Raw genomic sequence first — 20029 nt, 5'->3', positions numbered from 1 at the left:
TACTAGCAGCTAAGCCCAGTTTCACCAGGTCTGTTTGGATGATGTGGCTGTAAAACCTGCTCTGTGTAAGCATTCGACTTGTTTGAGCATGCTTACATTAAAAAAAAATTTTAGAATGACTTTTTTCTATCAAAGCGCTAAAAATAACTGACCAACAAAAAAAAAAAAAATTCAGCCAAATCAAAAAATAAACCCAAATATTAAGCAAACAAAGATGAACCATCCCACTTCCATTGCGCGCACACACACATACATTCGCATACCTTCCTTTTACAAACACACATATATTCAGAAAGTTGAAACGCTGTTTGATTTTTTTTTTCAGCGTACAATTTTCATCATCCCACTACCAAGTATGACATCACCCCTTCCTTCCTTTCACATTCATAAACACAAGAGTATTATTATAGCATCACCACCGGATCATTCTACACATTTGTGTAATTTTTCGCACAATTCCACCCAGCCGTTTGACCGTGAATCCCAAGACAAGAAAGAATCGCCCATGTCAAATTTATGTGTGTGTACACACACATGAGTGTGTATGTGTTGTAGTTGTCTCCCACTATCGTATGACAAATGGTGTTGATTTGTTTACCCTTAACGGTTCGTCAACAGAATCGATAGAACAAGTATCAGACTTTGAAAATAAGTACTGGGAGTCGATTTTCCTAGCTAAATTCTTTAAGTTAATGCCCTAGAGCAATAACATGTGGGCAGTCCAATAACTAAAACAAAAATAGAAAGATAAATAAATCAAAAATATAAAGTTTTTTGTTCGGAGTTTCCAAATTGCCTTCGAACCTCTTTAGCGAAGATTTATTAATGACTAAAGAATAAATTTCTGCTATTTTTCACGAAACGTTTATAAAGTAGATTATAGACATATGTCGTTTAAATTATGAACGAATTCTCGAATCATTAATGAAGCGATTTAGTTTTTGGTAGAAATTATTAGTTTTTTATTAGGCACCTTCCGTAACATCTGTGAAGAATCATTTTGAACGAATTTTAATTTTATATCCGGTTCGGAAAAAGGAAAAAGAAAACATTAGGTAAGTGATTAATATTTTTAATATTGGAACACAATTAAAAAAATATTAATAATTAAAAAAGAACCAATTTCTATAGTAGTTTGTAACTACAGTAATAAAACAAATAATAAAATGCCCAATGCAATATTGTCCTTGGAATAGACGTTTAACTCTGTAGTTAAAGAACAAGACTATGTTAGAGTATTAAACTACTGAAGCTTTAGATATGAAAAAAACCCCAATCTGTCTTGTGTTCTTTAATAATAATTCAACAATTGTTTGTGGTCTGTAATCAAAACAAAAGCAGGCTTCTTCAACTGTTGAAAGACTTAAATTTATTTATAAAACAAAAGAGATAGTCCATTTTTACTTTCCTCCGTAGCGTTTCTAATTTACTGCTTTTGTTTTCTTTCTTAATCTGTGTTGTGAAAACTACGACACCCCTGCCTTGAATAGCGACTTCACATCTTGTAGATTAATTAACTTCACTTTTGGATCAGAAGGAGTTTGATGAATTATCGTTAACCAACGTCGAAATTTCAATTCAGTAATAATATTATATCTGAATTGTTTTTATCGTGAGTTATCTATATCTTTTTTTTTAATGTTATCTATTATCTGGACATTTTATTGCTCGTTGTACTGTAATGATAATAATAATCTTTTCTGTTATAGGCACAGAGCCTGAAATTTTGGGGGTTGGCAATAAGTCGATTACATCGACTCCAATGCTTAACTGGTATTTATTTTTTCGACCCCAAAACGATGAAAATCAAAGTCGACCTCGGCGGAGTTGTACTTTAATAATAAAACCTGTCTACACATGTCTACTCAGCTCCGCATGTTTGTGTGTCTGTTTACTTTGCTCTGTATATGTATGTTTATATATGAGCATCGCTATAGTAAACTGTACTATGTTAATAATAAACACTACATCACCTATATCTTGCCATCTAAATTCTGTAGTGTTAATTCATAAAAAACAATGGACATTTTTTTTGTCGCAAGTCAACTCTAATGGAGCTGATCTAAGATCAGAGGCTTTCCAGCCGTAGCCATCCATCTTATGTTCGAGCATTGGATAATATAGCCCTTGGTATACTGTAACTCCTGTTTTGTTTCAGCCGATATGGTATAAGAAGGAATAATTTGGATCTACTAGCAAGTCGAGCGACCCCAGAGAAGCCGAGAGACGCAGACATTTTATTTGAATAGGAAGAACAGAGGTGGATTGCAGATGTTTATTAGGCATCGGATCTCTTATTTGATAAATATATAGGTACTATTTGATACTTTCACCCTATATATATTTGACACATGGGTGAAAGTCTCGGGGCATTCTCCTATTGTATTCAACGTAAATTGAAATAAATTATGTATTTTGATTTTCTGATAGCAGAAGTATACAAACAATTCTTGGATCCCATTTATACATCTAGTCAAACTAATCTTACTACCGTCAAAATATATATTCTAACAAAGAAATTAACTGTTCTTTTGTTCATATTGATATGTTATAATTAAGAAAAGTGCAAATAGTACTACTTAATACAAGTTGATAAAGGAACAATTGTTTTCAACTAAATTGCGTCGTTGTTTCCTATTGTTGCTGCGTACATAATGCAGACTTTTGGATAACGGGATAGATACTTTATTGATGTTAGTCAATAATCGAACAAACTATTTGACCAAAAGCTTTCCAGACATGATTATCTCGTATTTTGTCTGGCAATCGGCAGCCTTTCTTGCATATTACTGCCACAAAATTAAAAGAAAATGAAACTAATCTCTACAAAACAAACACGAACGCCATTAATTTTTCTGAAGAAAAACAAACAACAATACTTAAAAGATATATTTTTATTACTTTTTTTTAAAGGTTGTTATTGTATGAAATATATTTTTTACAAAGGTGACACCACCAGATTGATTTGGTACATATTGCAGCGAAATGATGAAACTCATTTATCGTTTCGTGTATTCCCGGTAAAATATTTGGAATCTTTGTAATCAGAGCTTAAACGTTAGGTGGTGAACAACGTGTTATAAAAATATAGGGTAATTTAAGGGATTCCCCAAAACTTTAAAAAGAAATCACGAGTTATTTATCGAAGAACACAATACATTTCCGTAGAAAAAGTAAGAAAAAAATGCCCCCCAAAAAATTGTGTAGAAAGAAAAGTAAATAAAATAAGGTGTGCATACCCCCCCCCCCTTTTTTTATTACATCGCACCAGGGAATACTGACATTTTCAAAAAAGGCTTTGAAGTAACCCAAAACACTACCATGTCTGATCGCTAGGTTGAAACACTGAAACAGCCAAACACCCTTGCGAGCGTGCGGTACCACAACTCTCGCAAATATTTTAAATGGCATGTATTGAAACAGTAATTGATCAACAAATTATCTTATTTTCCCTAACTCATTCTGTTGCGATAGAGGTGCTTAGTGTATGCTAGTGTTGGTGTTTATATCCCCGTAACTTACCGTTTTGGCAAAAAAAAAAGACCGATTGCTACGCGGCAGTGAAACAGGTGCTGTGACTGCTGAAGACATGCGTAGACTTGAAAGAAATGAAGCTAGTATGATCTGCTAGATGTGTAATGTCAGTCTGCACGCACAACAGGATGTAAGCCCCCTGAGAGAAATGTTGGGCATAAGAAGCATCAGATGTGGTGTGCAACAGAGACGACTGCGCTGGTATGGGCATGTGCCATGTATGGATGAGGAGAGCTGTTTGAAGAAGTATCACACTCTAACAGTGGGAGGAACCCATGGAAGAGGGAGACTCAGGAAGACATGGGATGAGGTAGTGAAGCATGATCTTTGAACGTTGGGCCTCACAGAGGCAATGACAAAAGGCCGAGACCTCTGAAGGTATGCTGTGATTGAGAAGACCCGGCAAGGAAAGTGAGATCACAGACGTAGCCTACACCAGTATCGCATAACCAGCCCATTTAAAAAGTACCTTTGAATCGTCAGGCAACATGCTGTGCTTCAGGAGACCTATTGAGTCAAGTAAATCAAAATCAAATCAAATGGAAATTGTTATTGTGGCCATTACCAGTACTGGTAGCATGCAGTAAGCACCATTCATACGTAGGTTGCTGCCAGAGCTGCCTGACTGGCTCCCCATGCCGGTGGCACGTAAAAAGCACCATCCAAACATGGTCTAATGGCTGAAGCAATATATATATATATATATATATATATATATATAAATATATGTGTGTGTGTATAAATGATTTGCTCAAAATAATAAAAGTTCTATTTGCTGATAATACTAGATTACTGTTTATTATAAAGGGTTGTAACCACTGGACTGCAACTTTTCTTATATTAAACATATGTTATGTACTTAAGTTTGTCGTCCAAGAATCCATAATTCAGAAAAATATGCACTCATATATTTCTCATTAATGAAAGTATACAGTAATATAGATTTCAGCCTATCTTACAAATCAGTTTCACGCTGGTATTAGATAATCAGATATCAAAGAACAGAGGGTTAACTAACACCATATTCTCTTCAGAGATGGCAGGTATGGAAAAAATATGGTGACTGCTCTGTGTTACTGGAGGTAAAAAAATGTCCCATTGGACTTGTGGTTGTTGTGAAGAAAGATGAAACACAGTAGCAGGAGGCTAAAAGGCGAGGGGTTTATCAAGGTTATTATATTTCTTGGCTCCTAAAGAATCTGGAGTGACTGTAAAGCAGCAAGAGTCCAGTGGGATGAGGTGGAGGGTAAGGGGTTGGTATATATGTAGGGAGGAGTTTTTTGCGAGCGTTGGTGTCCAAACTTTTAAGCCTATGTTTGGTTGCACATGTATATCTGTACATTGATGTATGTTTTGGTTAAAGACTTTGTTGGATTTTCAGGGTGTGATGCTGGAAGGGCCAGTGGTTGAGAACCTAGTGATTATAATCATGGTGGGACCTGTACATAAAACAATATATATATCTTCTCATGTGGGTATGGACTGAAAATTTTGTTCCTGCACTTTAGGTAAATCTGCTGATTCTCTGAGAATTGTACAACAGTACAATGAAGTATATCAAGTGGAAAATCTTAAAGGAATGCAAGCCTTATTTTAATCACAGCAGAAAATGCAGGTTATGTTTAGCTGAGAAAAGAATCCTATTAAAATGTTTGTAAATTGTTTTTGCAGTTGACTAGAATAGTTTCATTTTCTTTATTACCTCCGCCTTAGCAAAGGTGGAGGTATTGTTTTCAGTCATGTTTGTTTGTTTGGACAAGATATATCAAGAACCACTGGATGGATTTGGATGAAACTTTCAGAGATGGCCTTGTGACTGGCACAAACTGATTAGATTTTGAGATCAATCTGGTATTGAACAAGGATTCTGCATTATTTTTCGTTCTTTTTTTTTTTACTTAATTTTTGAGAGCAGTCAGGTTCATTTTTAGTATTCTCATTTGTGAGAGCAGTTGAGTTTATTTCAGATATTCTCATTTTAAAAATCATCTCTGACTAATCATTGAGAGGATGTTGGTGTTACCTTGGCAGTAGTTTGCTCTCTCTGAGTGCTCTTGCTTAGAAATTCTTTGATTGTTTTCACTATTTTCTCATGACTTTGAAACCCAACTCCAATATCATGACAGTTTCAGATAAAAAGTTCTTGGTAAAATGTTCAATCCATATTAGAAAATGTCTTTCAAGTTTGGTCTCTTCATTTTGAGAACGATAATCCACTTGATCAAATCTGTCCAAAAGTTGTTTGCTTATAGAATTCCTGAAATGAAATAGAAGAGTCTTGCCTTTTTAATCTATTTCTTTTGATACTTTGTAAAAGAAAAACAAAAAGTTAACCACATGGTAGGTTCCTAACAACCACATCCAACCAAATGAGGACATTGGCTCAACTTGCTAACAATAGTTGCCAAATCTCTCTTATACCATACCTTACCATTGTAACTAAAAGCATATTAAAAAATGTATCCTTAGATAGATTATGATGGAAAAAAAGAACTGGATTGTCATGGTTGGAGTGTTTTTGCTCGTAGTTTTAGTTTCAGATTTGCATTCTTTGAGGGGGTTTTTTTCCCCCCTTTATTGATTCTTCTATCAAATCTATTGGATATACCCCATTATTGCTCCCAAAACGGTTCATTCCACCTTGGTTGGCCAACTTACTTACAGCAGTAATTACAATTGTTTACATACATTTTTTCATTACATATTAGATATCCCTTAATTAACTTCTGTTTGGAAAATAACACAGCTGAAAAATGAGTACAAACCATTTAAAAAAAAATTTTCATGCAGCCTCCCCACTCTTTCCAGCTGTTACATACTGCATTTCCCACTGAGTCAAAAGTAGAAGAGCTGAAGGACTTTCTATGTCTGCTCACAACTACATGCATACATAAAACAACTAGCAAAAGTGTGACAGATTCTATCAGGTCAAACTCACCTGTAAGTGATGTCTATGGTATGGTTATATCCTATCATGAAATACATTTGTCTGTGTGTATAGTATATACTGGCCTTGTGTCAGAAACAATTATCATTATTATTCATACTTTATTTATAGATTCCTTAATCACCTGCTTTAGTAAACTTTCTTTTCATTATCTATCATTGATTTCATTATTAATCTATTTATCTTAACAGTATGCTTTATGCATACATTACTAGTTAACCCCTTGTTAATAATCTTACTACTCTTGAGAACTTTACCCTATGGCCTTATGTATTGCTCACTGTCACATTTACAGCTAACTGCTCATCTAATTTATTCTCATATTTTATTAGGCTTACTCTTTTTTTTCAGGTAATTTTTAAAACTCTATTCTCATCTTTACTTCCTCTAGTTTTTAGGCGCTGCCATATTCTTACTTTTTCATAAGTGCAGGCATGGCTGTGTGGTTAAGAAGCTTGCTTTTGCAACCACATGGTTTTGGGTTCAGTCCCACTGCACAGTACTGTGGGCAAGTGTCTTCTACTATAACCCTGGACCAACCAATGCTTTGTGAGTGAAATTAGTAAACAAACTGTGGAAGCCCATCATATGTATATATATATGGTATATCTATGTAAGTGTGTATGTGCATGACTTTGTGTCAGTTTAGAGGGAAATTTTCAACATTCTTTTATATTTTCAATCCCAGTATATATGTTGTTGTTCTCATTTTCACTATGACTTGCTTAAAAGAAAAGTGATTGGTTTCCTTTATACCATATTAGGTCTGGACCTTTCTAAGATATTGGTTTCAAATTTTGGCACAAGGCCAGCAATTTTGGGAGTGGGATAAGTTGTTTACATCAACCCTAATGCTGAACTGGTACTTATTTTATTAACCCTGAAAAAATGAAAGGTAAAGTCTGCTTCAACAAAAAACTCAGAACGTTGCAACACACAAAATGCCACTAAGCATTTTGCTCAATATGCTGATTTTGCCAGCTTGCTACCTTAAGTTTCAAATTTTGGCACAAGGCCAGCAATTTTGAGGCAGGTGACAAGTCAATCACATTGATTTCAGTTTTCAAGTAGTACTTATTTTATCGATCCTGAGAGGAAAAGTTGACCCTGGTGGTATTTGAACTCAGACGGTAAAATTGGATGAAATGTCACTAAGCATTTTTCCTGATGCAGTAATGATTTTGCCAGCTCACTGCCTTGGACCTTTCTAAGATATTATCAAGAAAAGATGTGATTTGTGCAAGGCAGAGAAGAGGAAATTCCTCAAAACTTTCATAACCAAAACCTCTTTTAAACACAAGATCAGAGGTATTCAGGAAATTCAGGCATTTGAAGAAGTACCTATCATGCAACTTCAAAATATTGTCATCACTCATTTAGAACCTGATGTATGCACAGGCATTTGATATTGTTTACCTTTAAAGTTTCTTTATTCCTTCCACTTTCAACTGTCCTCATCTTTCACCACTTTATGTTTTCCTTCCTACCTTCATCTTCCTATACCCTTCCCCACTTTGACTCCCCTTTTCTTGATTAAAGCTAGTTTCCCAAACAAATCCATGGTTTTCCAGTAGCTTCACTATTATTCCTGAGACCTGTATTGAGGTGTGGGAAGTGTAATAAGATACAGTTTAGGGGTGAGTAGATGTATCCTTATAATACTCTTTTTGAGAAATAGCAGATTCTGTTTATTATACATATTAACCTTACAGATAATTTATAGACACATGAGTTCTACCAAAGCTTCATCTCACTGCAGTGTATTTTGGATAACTTAAGCCTATCCAGTCCAAGATAAATGAATGATATGTCTATATACTAGCTGGAAAGGAATTTGATCTTTGAATATTAAATAAAATTGACACATACTTTGAGGATGTTCAACATCTGGAACAAATCGTCTTGGACAACTTTATTGCTTAACTCTAGCACAATTTCAAGATAACATGCTTTATAAATATTCTAACCTGTCTAAATTAAATAGGTATGTAACCCTAGAAACTTATCTTCTAGAAATAGCATTTAACTAGCCCACTTAGATTGCTGGTGTATCGTTAGCCATAGCACATTGTTGGCAGTAATTAGTAACACTTGATTTCAAACAATCAATACTTTTATTTATCTATAATATTCTGGTTGTAATGTCGGTCTAATTATAGCACAAGACACAGATCTTCGTGCATAATTTTATCATGTCTCAATTTGTATGACACGTAATGTGTGCTTGAACTTGTATACCTGTGTGTGTGTGTGTGTGTGTGTATACACATACACACACATAAACACACATTCACACAAAGATACACATAAATACAGACCTACACATACTCAAATATTCCATTCTTTTACAGTTAAAGTACCTGCAAGTAATCCATCCAACAGCTGAAAATGGAGAATGAAAGCTTCAGCACAATTCTCTCCCACATTTATCAAGATCTGGTTGAAAACTTTGACCTTACTAACCGCTTGGAGAAGCTAAAAACATTTGCAGCCAACCATCCTTTCATCACAATGTTTGGAATTTTTACTATTGTATTATGCAGTGTGCCTGTTGCCTGTTTCTTTGCCTTTACACTTTTCAGTATTTTCCTTACATTTGGTGGGTTTATGTTTCTTGAAGGTAAGTATCTTTAACTCTCCTTCATTTTTATTCAAGTCATGTTATATTTTTTTTTAGAAAGCAATGTCTAGATTGATGCATGTTTAGCAACTGTGATGCTTGCTTTTGTACAATGAATTACTCTAAATAGGTAAGCCTTTAGACCAGTGATTCCAAAATGGTACATCATGGCACACTGATGGATCACAGCAGATACCTAGGTGTACCAAAGATTTTTTTCAAATATGGTTTAAAGCTTTGCTAAATCCATTGTAGTGTTATTCATAATTTTGTTATGCATAAGTATGAGTGATTAAATAACACAATTGTTTTGTATATATTCTAGATATTTAATGTTAAAATCTAATTTTTTTTTTTTTTTTTTTTTTTTTAATGCTCAAAGTGCACCAATAATTTTATTTGATCTTCTGTCTGCCATGAAATTACAAAAGATTGAGAATCACTGCTCTAGGCTGAAGACTTGTGAATTTGTATCTCTGCTGGCACAGTGTTGTGTTGTATTGTGTTGAGGGCAAGGCTCTAAATTTCATCACCCCATACTTGCCTTGTGGCTGAACAGATAATAAAAGAGAAAAAATGACAGTGAAATGAAACCCCAAGCTAACAGGAAAATATCAAATGGCTTTATCATATACAATACTGCAATTGAATCCTTTCAGATAAAATTGAATGAATGACTCATAAAGAAAGATTTCAAATATCATTCAGTGAAATGATAAAAATTTGGTGTTGTACAAATATGTTCAACTTATATCTGCATTGTAAACCCAATATTGTATCAATAATGAGGACAACTATTCTATTTTCACATATAGCCTTTGGAAGGCAGAATGAGTTCGGTTACAAATATTTGAATGAGGTTTGAGGATAGCTTAATAGTTTAAGTGATGCTTCCTACTGTAGCAGTTGATGAGACTTTGTTCTTTCTATATTTACCTCCTACCTGTCTCAAAGGCTTTACAGTAAAATTCTCATAGTGCTGCTCTTCCTCCTCTAACTGTATTATTATTAATAAAAAAAAAAGGAAATATCTTATGTAAGGATATGAGTCATAGAAATAATATGTTATAGTTACATTTTGTTGCATGATGTTTCAGAATTATTTGCTTTCCCAAACTGTAACTTATTGAATCTTTAGTTGCCTCCAGGTGATGTGCTATTATGACTAGTAACAAATAGTATGTACTATATACCTAAATCATTCTCACCAAGTAGTTATTAGTTTTGTCTTATAAACAATATGAAGATAGCCAGTGATTTAACTGTTCCTGATACAGTCAATCAAAAGCGGTTTTGAAGAAAAGTGTAATATATATTTTATATTAATGAAACCTCATCCCAGAGGATATAACAGAAATTATATCCAACAGTTAATAAGTTGATAAAGACTACATATGTAAATACACTAGTTTGTGCCTTTAAGTTGTAGATAATGAGCCTTATTTTTTTTTCTGTTGTTTCATCACTTTATTTTGGCACTGTCTAAGAATAATTTCTCCTGTGTTTTAACTTAGGCTGTAACTGCACTGAATTAATTTGACTTTCTCCTAACTCTACTCCCTTCTACACTATGACTCACAGGCTCTGAATACAGCATTTCTTCTCTGGAACGATATTTAATGGAACAGTTCCAATTGCTGACCAGATGTCCTCAAGCCATGTCAAGTGACAATCCTGAACAAAACATCAGCACAGGATTCAATGAATCACAAGCAGGTATTGCATGTGATTGTGCACAGATGACATCATCTGATTTTGTTCAAATAACTTTTTTCAGATAGTATTGAAATTATTCAGATTGATAAGTATAATGGTTGCAGACAGAATATTATGTAAAAACATCATTTTCTCTGTTTGTTGTATAGGCAATAGCTATCTTATTAGATATAGCTGCCAGATAACATACTAAATTTAGTCCTTTGAAATCATATCTTTTAAATAATTCAGAAGTATATTATGGCTTTTAGCATTTATCACATAGGTTCAGATACAGTTCTAGAAATTTCTAATATAGTTTACATTTCCAAACATGTAAATGTAATGAACTTTCACCCTCTTACACACAATACACTGTTAATCTTTTAGTTAATTTTGTGCTCAAAGGAATCTAATTTTAGGTTTCATAAACTTTCCTTCTTGTGTATTTTATTTATTGAAATGAAAATTTAATTTCTATATTTTAAAATCAAAAGTTATAATAGAAAATTATCCCAATTTTGCTAAATCTGAAATATACATCTGATCAGTGAATGTAGACATCTAGGTTATCTTAGATATGCTACTTTTGAATCTTATGTTATGAAATCTGTATTGATGCTAATTGTTCAAGCTAACCATAATCATTACTAAAGAGAGTTTCTGTTTTAAATTCTTGTGAATTGTGAACTGAAGTATAAAAGTGAAATATTGTGATTATGTTGCATAATCAATGAAAGTATGCAAAATAAATATTTGTTTTAAGATTTGAAATTAGATTTCTACTTACTAGAGGTGTTATTTCTGAATAGATATCATACCATCTGTTTGCTCGTTTCCACTGAAGATATTGTGGTAGATATCTGTATGAGACAATTACTTCAATATGACTCAATTCATATAGCAGGAAGGAATATGTACCATGTTTTACAGGAACTTTACCTATTTATCCACTGCTATTTTATTGAGAGGCAAATTCTTCTCTTATCCTCTTAACATTACTGAATCCAAAGCTAAACACTTACTTTACAAACCTCGGTGGCTCTTGAAAATCTTTATCACATTACTTTTTGAGATAGAGAATAGCTACTAAAAAATGATTTGAAATTGTTCTGCTTTATTACTTAAATACTTTGGCTTCACTGATTACATTTTTATTTTTTTCCTATTAATTTTCAGGTACTGTCCTAACATTCGCAACTATCATCTTAGGAGGAGTACTCATTCTTATGGGTGTATTGTCAATTGTCTTCAGTCTCTCAGTGGCAGTTGGTTTATTCGTCTTTCATAAAAGTATTGATGTCTTCAATCGTTTTCATCAGCAGTTCCAGCATGCTCACAACTACCAACAACAGCAACAACATACTGCTTCATCAGCTCCACCACCATCTCCGCCATCAGACCCACCATCTCCTCCATCAGCTCCACCATCTCAGCCAGACAATTCCACTTCAGATAACAATCCTGTTATCACAAGCTCACCAACAAATACAATCTATCCATCGCTGGCTTCACAGCTTGCACCATCAGGTACATCATCAGTCCCTGTTGAAAATCTGACATCCACTTCTCCGACCCGAAATACTGTATTAACTTCAACTCCAGTTGGGCTGTCAGCAAATAACCAGGCAAATAATGTGGAGAACATTATAGAATCAAATCAGTCACAATCAGTGTCAAATACTGAACTGGACCATGAAATGTTAGCCAGGCGTGATACACCCACTGAAAGCCAAATCCCAAGTGAGTAAACACTGTAGTTTATTATCACCATCATCATCATCGTCATCATCATCCATTATCATCATCAAACAACAACAACATGGTGGCGAGCTGGCAGAATTAGCACGCTGAACAAAATGCTTTGTAACATTTTGTCTGTCTCTACATTCTGAGTTCAAATTTCACCAAGGTCAACTTTACCTTTCATTTTTTTCAGAGTCGATAAAATAAGTACCAGTTCAGCACTGGAGTCATTGTAATTAGCTTACTCCCTCCCTTACAAAAAACAAAAAAAAAAACTGCTGGCCTTGTGCTCTAAAAGAGCATGAGGAAATGACAGGAGCAAAAATTAACCAAGAAAAAGTCATTGAGCCTGTAACTTGGAACTTGAAGAAGTTCCAATAATGTGGGACGCTGGACAGAAGGACCTGTTAAATTGCTTGGAGTCTGATTTAGTCTGGATCTCCAAGTGGAGAAGAACTGGGATGAGGTGACGAGCAGGGTAGCTAGTCTCACCCAGAAATGGTCCGAGAGAAAACCATCTCTGAAAGGTTGAGAAGTGGCAAATGCATATATCACCTCTGTTATATACAACCACTTGATCATTGTACCTTGCCTCAATTTACATCTAACTAAATTGGAGTGCATACTCTTCTGCTTTCTGTTGAAGAGACACATACCAGTGGTCAGGTACTCCATTTGTTGTCAACCCCACTGAATGGAGGATTGGGCATGCCATGGCTGATGATGCACTGACATGTGCTGAGGCTATGACATCTCCAGTGCTTTCTTGATGGCGATTAAGTGTGTTCCCTGTTTGTCAGACTCACCTTTTCCCACTACTCGTCTCTTTTACTGAGCTACAACCCTGGATCAAGTGTAGACTGATGCATGGTACCTGGCACCTAGTTCAGCATTGCAGTCGGAAGTTCCACAAAGTATTTACTGGCATTTTATCCACTGAAGGAGTACATATGCTGTGTAACTTTCCCTTGAAGTCATTAGTTGTCATGTCCATGTAGTGTGTTGTAATGCTACCAGATGATGTGAAGGTGGCTCTATAGACCACTGACCTTATGAAGCAGGATCCTTCCAGCAGGAAGTTGGTAGGATTCTGGAGTTACAGGTTGGGGTGTACATTGGCAGTTTAGGTGTGTTTGCATCTATTGTAGCATGCAATGTTAGAAGTGGTGTTGTCTAAGCAGAAGTAACTAACCTCAACACTGTAGGAGATGAAAAGTTTATAATTCTTTTGGATTCTAGGAAAGTGTTTCTTGATTAGCATCAGGAAGCTCCTAGCTGTGTTGGTTGAAACTTCTAGGTTAAATGGAGGATTAAACTAGATTAATTTTCTCTTCGTGACTCTCTTCAGGTTCAGATGGTGGTGGTGGGTATCCTCCATGTATACTAACTTCTCAGTGAATCCATTATTCACTAATGCCTGTATATAATGGGTGGGAGCAACCCTGTTGAAGATCTCCCTATCTGCTGATAGTCTATAGATTCTTCTATTTGTGCTTGTGACTAAGTATCCAATTAGAGCTGGGTGGGGATAGATATACACAGATTCCCCATTGGGCTTCCCGTAAAGGTAGTACTTGCCTGTCTTCAAGTCAGGAGTTAAACCCAGAAAGTCGATTTTTGTCAAATATGGTGGAGACCATTATAGATAGACCAAATTCTTTGAAGATCTTTATCAGGTCCTTCCTAAACTTGTCCATGGCATGACCATTCATATGGTTTCAGATTACCACATATATATATATATATATATAAACATATAGGGATCAGCATGAGTTGCTTCACCAACATACTGAAAATTTAGAAATAGCAGTCAAAGAACTACTAATTCTAACTACAATTTTTTCTCTCCAATCACGAAACGTCGTACATGATTAACTAACAGCAAGTTTGTTTTTGTTTTCTCTTCTGTTTTGTTCTATGTGTGCCGTAAATATCGCCATCCATTGGAGAGAAAAAATTGTAGTTAGAATTAGTAGTTCTTTGACTGCTATTTCTAAATTTTCAGTATGTTGGTGAAGCAACTCATGCTGATCCCTATATGTTTATAATTATAAATGTTTTACCAATAAAGGTTTTTTTGCATACTGAACTACTTGGCAAAATTGTTAATTATTAATTTTATTAACTAATTGGCAATTCCCTGCCCTATATCTATATCTATATATATATATATATATATATATATATATATATACAGAAATAATTTATTCTCAAACGCATGATAATGCTAATATAATAGCATGAACAGAATAAACTATCTGTATATTTCCCCTGTGTACAACAGTATCGATAAATAAATTCAATAAATAAATCTATAACCAACTCCTAAATATGTAACTAAACAGCAATCAAACCTTTAGATCATATATTTTATTCCTTACAGTCTTCCATAGTATAATATAAAAGTGAAAGCTTAATAACCACATTCATTCAATCTAAATATAGGCAGGATTAAACGCTTTAAAATTAAACTACAACAAAGAAACACATAAATCTATGTATGATGATGATGATTTGTGTCGGTATTAATAGTCCATACAAATAATAATCCCACCAGTCTTCCATAGTTACTACTATAATAAAAAAAAAAAAAACGAAAGCTTTATTTCAATTCTCTCCAAAACAAAACACGATTGAATTTAATTTAATGAATAATATAATAATGAGTGAAATACATTATTTCATAATTCAGAAGTTAATAATAAAAACACTACACACTCATTAATATATATTACCCTTACAAGCTTTAATGTAAACTTACCACTAACTAATAGAAACATTAAATTTATTAAATAAGAACTAATAAAAGTATACTTGTAATTAACTATTATTATAAAACGTTGCTACAATTAAAGCTAAATTAAAACTTTAAAGTATTAATACTTACATGTTTTTTCAAACCACATGGTTCCATCACCTCTAGAATTTAAAAGACCATCTTATCTCTAGATAACGTAGTATGTAATTACTACTTCCTCAATTGTCTCAAACAATATTGGTGATGTAATAAGCAAATAACTTAAATCGTAAACATTCCAAATCTTTACAAATCTTTGGTAAGTTGAAGACTAGATACTACCCCATATTTAATATTTCAAGTGTCCCACCTAAACAGCGATTAAAAGTTTTAACCAATTTACTATATCTATACCCTTGTTTTACTAAATATCTTAACAGTTTATTTATTCTATCCAAAAATTTATTAGCATTATTAATAATAGTACTATATCTGACAACTTGCCCTGCAAAAACACCATAACTAATAAAAGAAGGAATTCTACTACTGAACCATGGCATTGAAGCCACTTGGAAACCAAAATCTATATGTATTAGACAGACTTCAGTGCAATTTTTGACATACAAATTTCATTCTCAGGTTTTATCCAAGGTACCACAATGTGGCCATACAGCCATATTTGCAAGTAGTTTATTTGATGAATGATATACAAACAATTTCTAAATGTAAATTATGAGTTTTTTTTTTTTTATTGCTTTAAAAAAAAAATTCTGTTTTCCAGGTACAAACGAAAATGTTGAACTTTTAGGAGGACTTGCTGATGCTGTATCATCAATGACACCCAGAAGTTTTGTAGACAACTCTAATCTTCGCCATCGGTCTTCAGCTGTGCCAGTCAGTACTAGTAATCAACAGCCCACAGCATCCATGCCAGAAGTGTCACATGATGTAATGACATCATCTCTAGATTCCTCAGCAAACTTGATTTCCGACAGCAACACTATGGCTGTAAATGCACACGACATTTCAGATGGCCTGAACTGGGATACATCATCCTCTTCGTCCTCTTCTCTTAATCCTGGTGACCAGTGGGAGGTTCTGCCCAGTCATGCAGAAAGAACACAAGATTCAAGTGCTTTTAACAATCCTGAAAACATCCATTAGAATTTGATTTGCTTCATTGTATCCATATAGCTGGATCCATTGTAGATATGAAAAATTTACACTTAAGGGGTTTTTTTTGTCTTTTTTCAGATGAAGAAAATATTTTCTTTTGACTGTCTCTAATTCTGTGCATGAGAGCGGTGGGAGGGAGCTTTTAGTAAATATAATGGCTGTGTACATTACTATCTCCATGTATTGAAATCTGAATAGGCCAATAATTTGGTGCAAATACAACCATATTCTTTTATGCATTTAACTTTGAAAAGGGGATAAAAATTTTATTTAATGTATGTATTTATTTGGAAAATGTATTTTGTTGATGCATGTGAGGGTGTAAGCACAAGACCTCATGACTTTCCTCTAAGATACACAAGTCTAAGGATTACTTTGGAGATGTTTCAAGTTCCAAAACAATATATTACAATTATTAATTTTAATTATATTTTCTCAAGAGTAAAACTGCTTTTTTTTATCATTTGAGTATTTAATTTGAAATTAATTTTACCAGAAATTGTTACTAATTGCCTTGATGTAAACAGGTTATTTCAACACATTTCTTTTTCTACATCTGACTTTCCAAGTTTATTTATTTAAATTCTATAATTATATTTCATTTCCTATGTACCTTACAGACATACTTATATATACTTCCCTATCTACACATGCATAAATGTATACATAGATACATTAAATGGTTTGTAGATACTAGATTGAATACAAGATTACATACCTAAGAAATTCCACATTTCATCAAATTTCCTTTTTCTGTTTCACTGCATGGATTTCTGAATTTATAAATCTTTGTGACATTTGTTTCATTATATCAAAGATTTTGATTATGTTAGATGTCATTCTATAGTTAAGATTGTTTAAAACATAACACAACCATAAGCACGTTGTAACAAGCAAAATATTATATTTGTATTTTATGGATTCAAATTCGCTGAATTGAAATTCACTATACTATATTGTTGCAAGTTTGTTGCTGTGCTCTGTGCTCTAGGTTGTTATTTTTATTTTTAAAAAATTTTTTTTTTTTTTTTGTTAGGGCAACAATTTAAGTACCTAACAGTTCTCATTCTAGTCAAAACTACTTAGTAAATATTTTTTAAACATGTCACAGATTGAGATAACAAAGCTCCAAATTATCTTACGGATACAATCTAGTTTTGATTTGCAGGTGGAACTGCTTTGGGAAAGTATGTGCTTTCCATTACGTCTTACATTCCATGTTCAAGTGAAATCCGAGTTCACTGAGAAATTCAATGTAGACTTCCTTTTCACTCTCTTACACATGCAAATATAAAACCAGTCTCTGTCTATCTAGTTAAATGCCCTTCTTAACACCAACTACTTTACAGAGTGTACTATGTGCATTTTACGCTGGTGCTTGTATCACATAAAATGCATTAAGAAGGGTATCCAGCTGTAGAATGCATGCCAAAGCAGACAGTAAAACCTTGGACAATTTTCTGGTTTACCAGCTCCAGTCAAACCATCCAATCCATGCCAGTATGGAAAACATATGTTAAATGCTGTAGATGATGACAATGATGATGATGGATGGATTGCTTGATAGTCCCTCTATCTTAAGAATCCTGTTTCTTTTTCTTCAGTTGAAGTGCAAAAATTTAGAAAATTACAATCCAATTGTTGTTTGTAGCTAGTTTGAGACATCCAGACATGAAAACTTCTTCATAAGTAAAATATTTAGTCATAACTAAAATGAAGAATAACAACACAAAACGATTTTAGTAGATATTTGAACTGGAAGATATTTTTATTTCATTGCTTTTTTATCCTGGATTTTAATATTTATCAAGTTATTTGTGCAATAGGTTGAGGGTTTTTACTCTCTCATTATATTTTTGACATTATTTTGTTAACAGACATTAATTGCCAGGAATATGACATGAGTTAATCCAAAGACTACTATGTATTAATAATAGCTTTACTGAAAATATTTGCTGATTTATTCATAATTCTCACACAGATGCACACGTCTGTGAAGGCATGTGGCCTGGTGGTTAGGATGCTGCACTCAAAATCATGAGATTGTGGTTTCAATTCCCAGACCAGCTGCGTTCTTGAGCAAAACACTTCATTTTACATTGTTCCAGTTCATTCAGCTGTAAATGGGTAACTCAGTGACAGACTGGCATTCCATTCAGGTGAAAATGTTGACCTGCTTACCTAACCAGTGGGGTGGTATCATTTGAAAGCTAAAACATTATGAAGTACATTATGACCAGCAATGTATAACAACATCTGATGGTCTGAATGTTACCATTATATATAAATACATTCACACATACTATAAATGAAACAAGTTTTGCAGAATATCATTGCTCGTTGTAACTTACACCTTGTGTATACTGTTGGTGAGGTGCTTGCATATCTAGTCCATTAGTTCTTTAAGTTTCTTTCTCAAGGATTCTGCGCCATAAGATTGAATATAACTAATGAGATTTGCAGAAATTTATGGCCAAGTTTTGTTTTGCTTTCTATATTTATTGTCTTATTTATAAACCATTTTACCAGATGTTTTATTAAATTTTAAAATCCTTTTAATTTTTTTTTTTCCCTAGTCATTAAATTTTATTAAAGCTTTTAATAAAAATACTCTGGAATTTTAAGAAATATTGCCTTTTTTATGTCTTCATTTTAACATCATGTTGTTGTAGACAGTATACAAACATGTGTGTATATTTTTGTGAACACACTCACACAAATATGCTCAATATATAACTTTTGCCGAGATAGCTTTTTCTCAAGCATGCAGAAACACATTATACATATACACAAATCTTTGATTTTATAACAAAAATTTGTCTTGTATTTCTTTCTGTGGTGGATCACCTAATGATAATAGTAAAAATGTTGAAATAGCTGAATGGTTAAAATATGGAGTTGAGTTCATAGGTCAGGACTTTGTATCGTATTGCTATCATCATGGGTTTTTTATATGATGAAATTTAATTTCATCTGTGATCTATAGCTAAGCTAATGCAATACAAGTTACACTGTTTGTCCTACCACTGCCTGATAACTGGTGTTGGTTTGTTTATGTCTCCATAACTTAGCAATTCAGTAAGAGACCAATAGAACAAGTACAAGGGTTGATCTTTTTGATTTTAAAAAACCCTTCAAGGTGGTGCCTCAAAGTGGTCACAGTCCAATGACTGAAACAAGTAACAGATAAGCAAAATTACTCTTCGCAGAAACTGTTTCGTACCAGTATATCTCATTTTCATTTTATCTTGACAAATATATTAACCCTTTAGCATTCAGATTACTGTTAAATGAAATATCTAATCGTTAAAATTGTTTTGAATTAAGCATGCATTAGCTTATAGTTTCAAGATTTTGATGATACAATTGTTTATTTTTCGAGTGACATTGTATGGAGGTGGTCAATTCGAACATAAAACAAGTAGACTTTTTGTGCTGCATATAGCTAGTTTAAATGGTAAAGGATTAAATCAAAATTAAAATCTTAAATTGTTCATATTAACCCTTTAACATCTAAACCAGTCATATCAGGTCCAAATACCTATTCAACCTTGTTTATGTTCTAAGTGGCCAG

At 33.6% G+C, this 20029-nt stretch overlaps 1 protein-coding gene and 1 long non-coding RNA gene across 5 annotated transcripts; one reads left to right on the top strand and one right to left on the bottom strand.

Moving 5' to 3' along the window:
* The first annotated feature begins 563 nt into the window (after positions 1-563).
* Positions 564-19083, top strand: LOC106881507 (uncharacterized protein DDB_G0283357). 4 transcript variants are annotated; one of them, XM_014931919.2, is made up of 6 exons: positions 565-1055; positions 1491-1612; positions 8833-9101; positions 10683-10817; positions 11976-12539; positions 16061-19083. In XM_014931919.2, the coding sequence occupies exons 3-6, from the start codon at positions 8870-8872 to the stop codon at positions 16441-16443; spliced, it is 1314 nt and encodes a 437-aa protein (XP_014787405.1). In that variant the 5' UTR covers positions 565-1055; positions 1491-1612; positions 8833-8869; the 3' UTR covers positions 16444-19083. The 4 variants fall into 4 exon arrangements, with proteins under 4 accessions (XP_014787406.1, XP_014787405.1, XP_052826783.1 ...); XM_014931920.2 differs by lacking the exon at positions 1491-1612 and having other exon boundaries at positions 564-1055; XM_052970823.1 differs by lacking the exon at positions 565-1055 and having other exon boundaries at positions 1196-1612.
* Positions 2880-6603, bottom strand: LOC128248749 (uncharacterized). The gene is made up of 2 exons (XR_008264941.1): positions 6473-6603; positions 2880-5791 (listed from the first exon to the last, which is right to left on the bottom strand). It is a non-coding gene; the product is annotated as an uncharacterized LOC128248749 (long non-coding RNA).
* Positions 19084-20029: the final 946 nt, after the last annotated feature.

The sequence above is a fragment of the Octopus bimaculoides genome, chromosome 1 (genome assembly GCF_001194135.2).
Source record: "Octopus bimaculoides isolate UCB-OBI-ISO-001 chromosome 1, ASM119413v2, whole genome shotgun sequence".
Lineage (NCBI taxonomy): Eukaryota > Metazoa > Mollusca > Cephalopoda > Octopoda > Octopodidae > Octopus > Octopus bimaculoides.
The sequence above is the reverse complement of the archived record's forward strand: the minus strand, read 5'-3'. Positions and strand labels throughout refer to the sequence as shown.

Coding starts and splice junctions, on each gene's coding strand:
- LOC106881507 (XM_014931920.2), top strand. CDS start 8,870: ATGGAGAATGAAAGCTTCAGCACAATTCTCTCCCACATTTATCAAGAT. Junction 10,818..11,975: donor ATTCAATGAATCACAAGCAG/GTATTGCATGTG, acceptor ATTAATTTTCAG/GTACTGTCCTAACATTCGCA. Junction 12,540..16,060: donor CACTGAAAGCCAAATCCCAA/GTGAGTAAACAC, acceptor TCTGTTTTCCAG/GTACAAACGAAAATGTTGAA.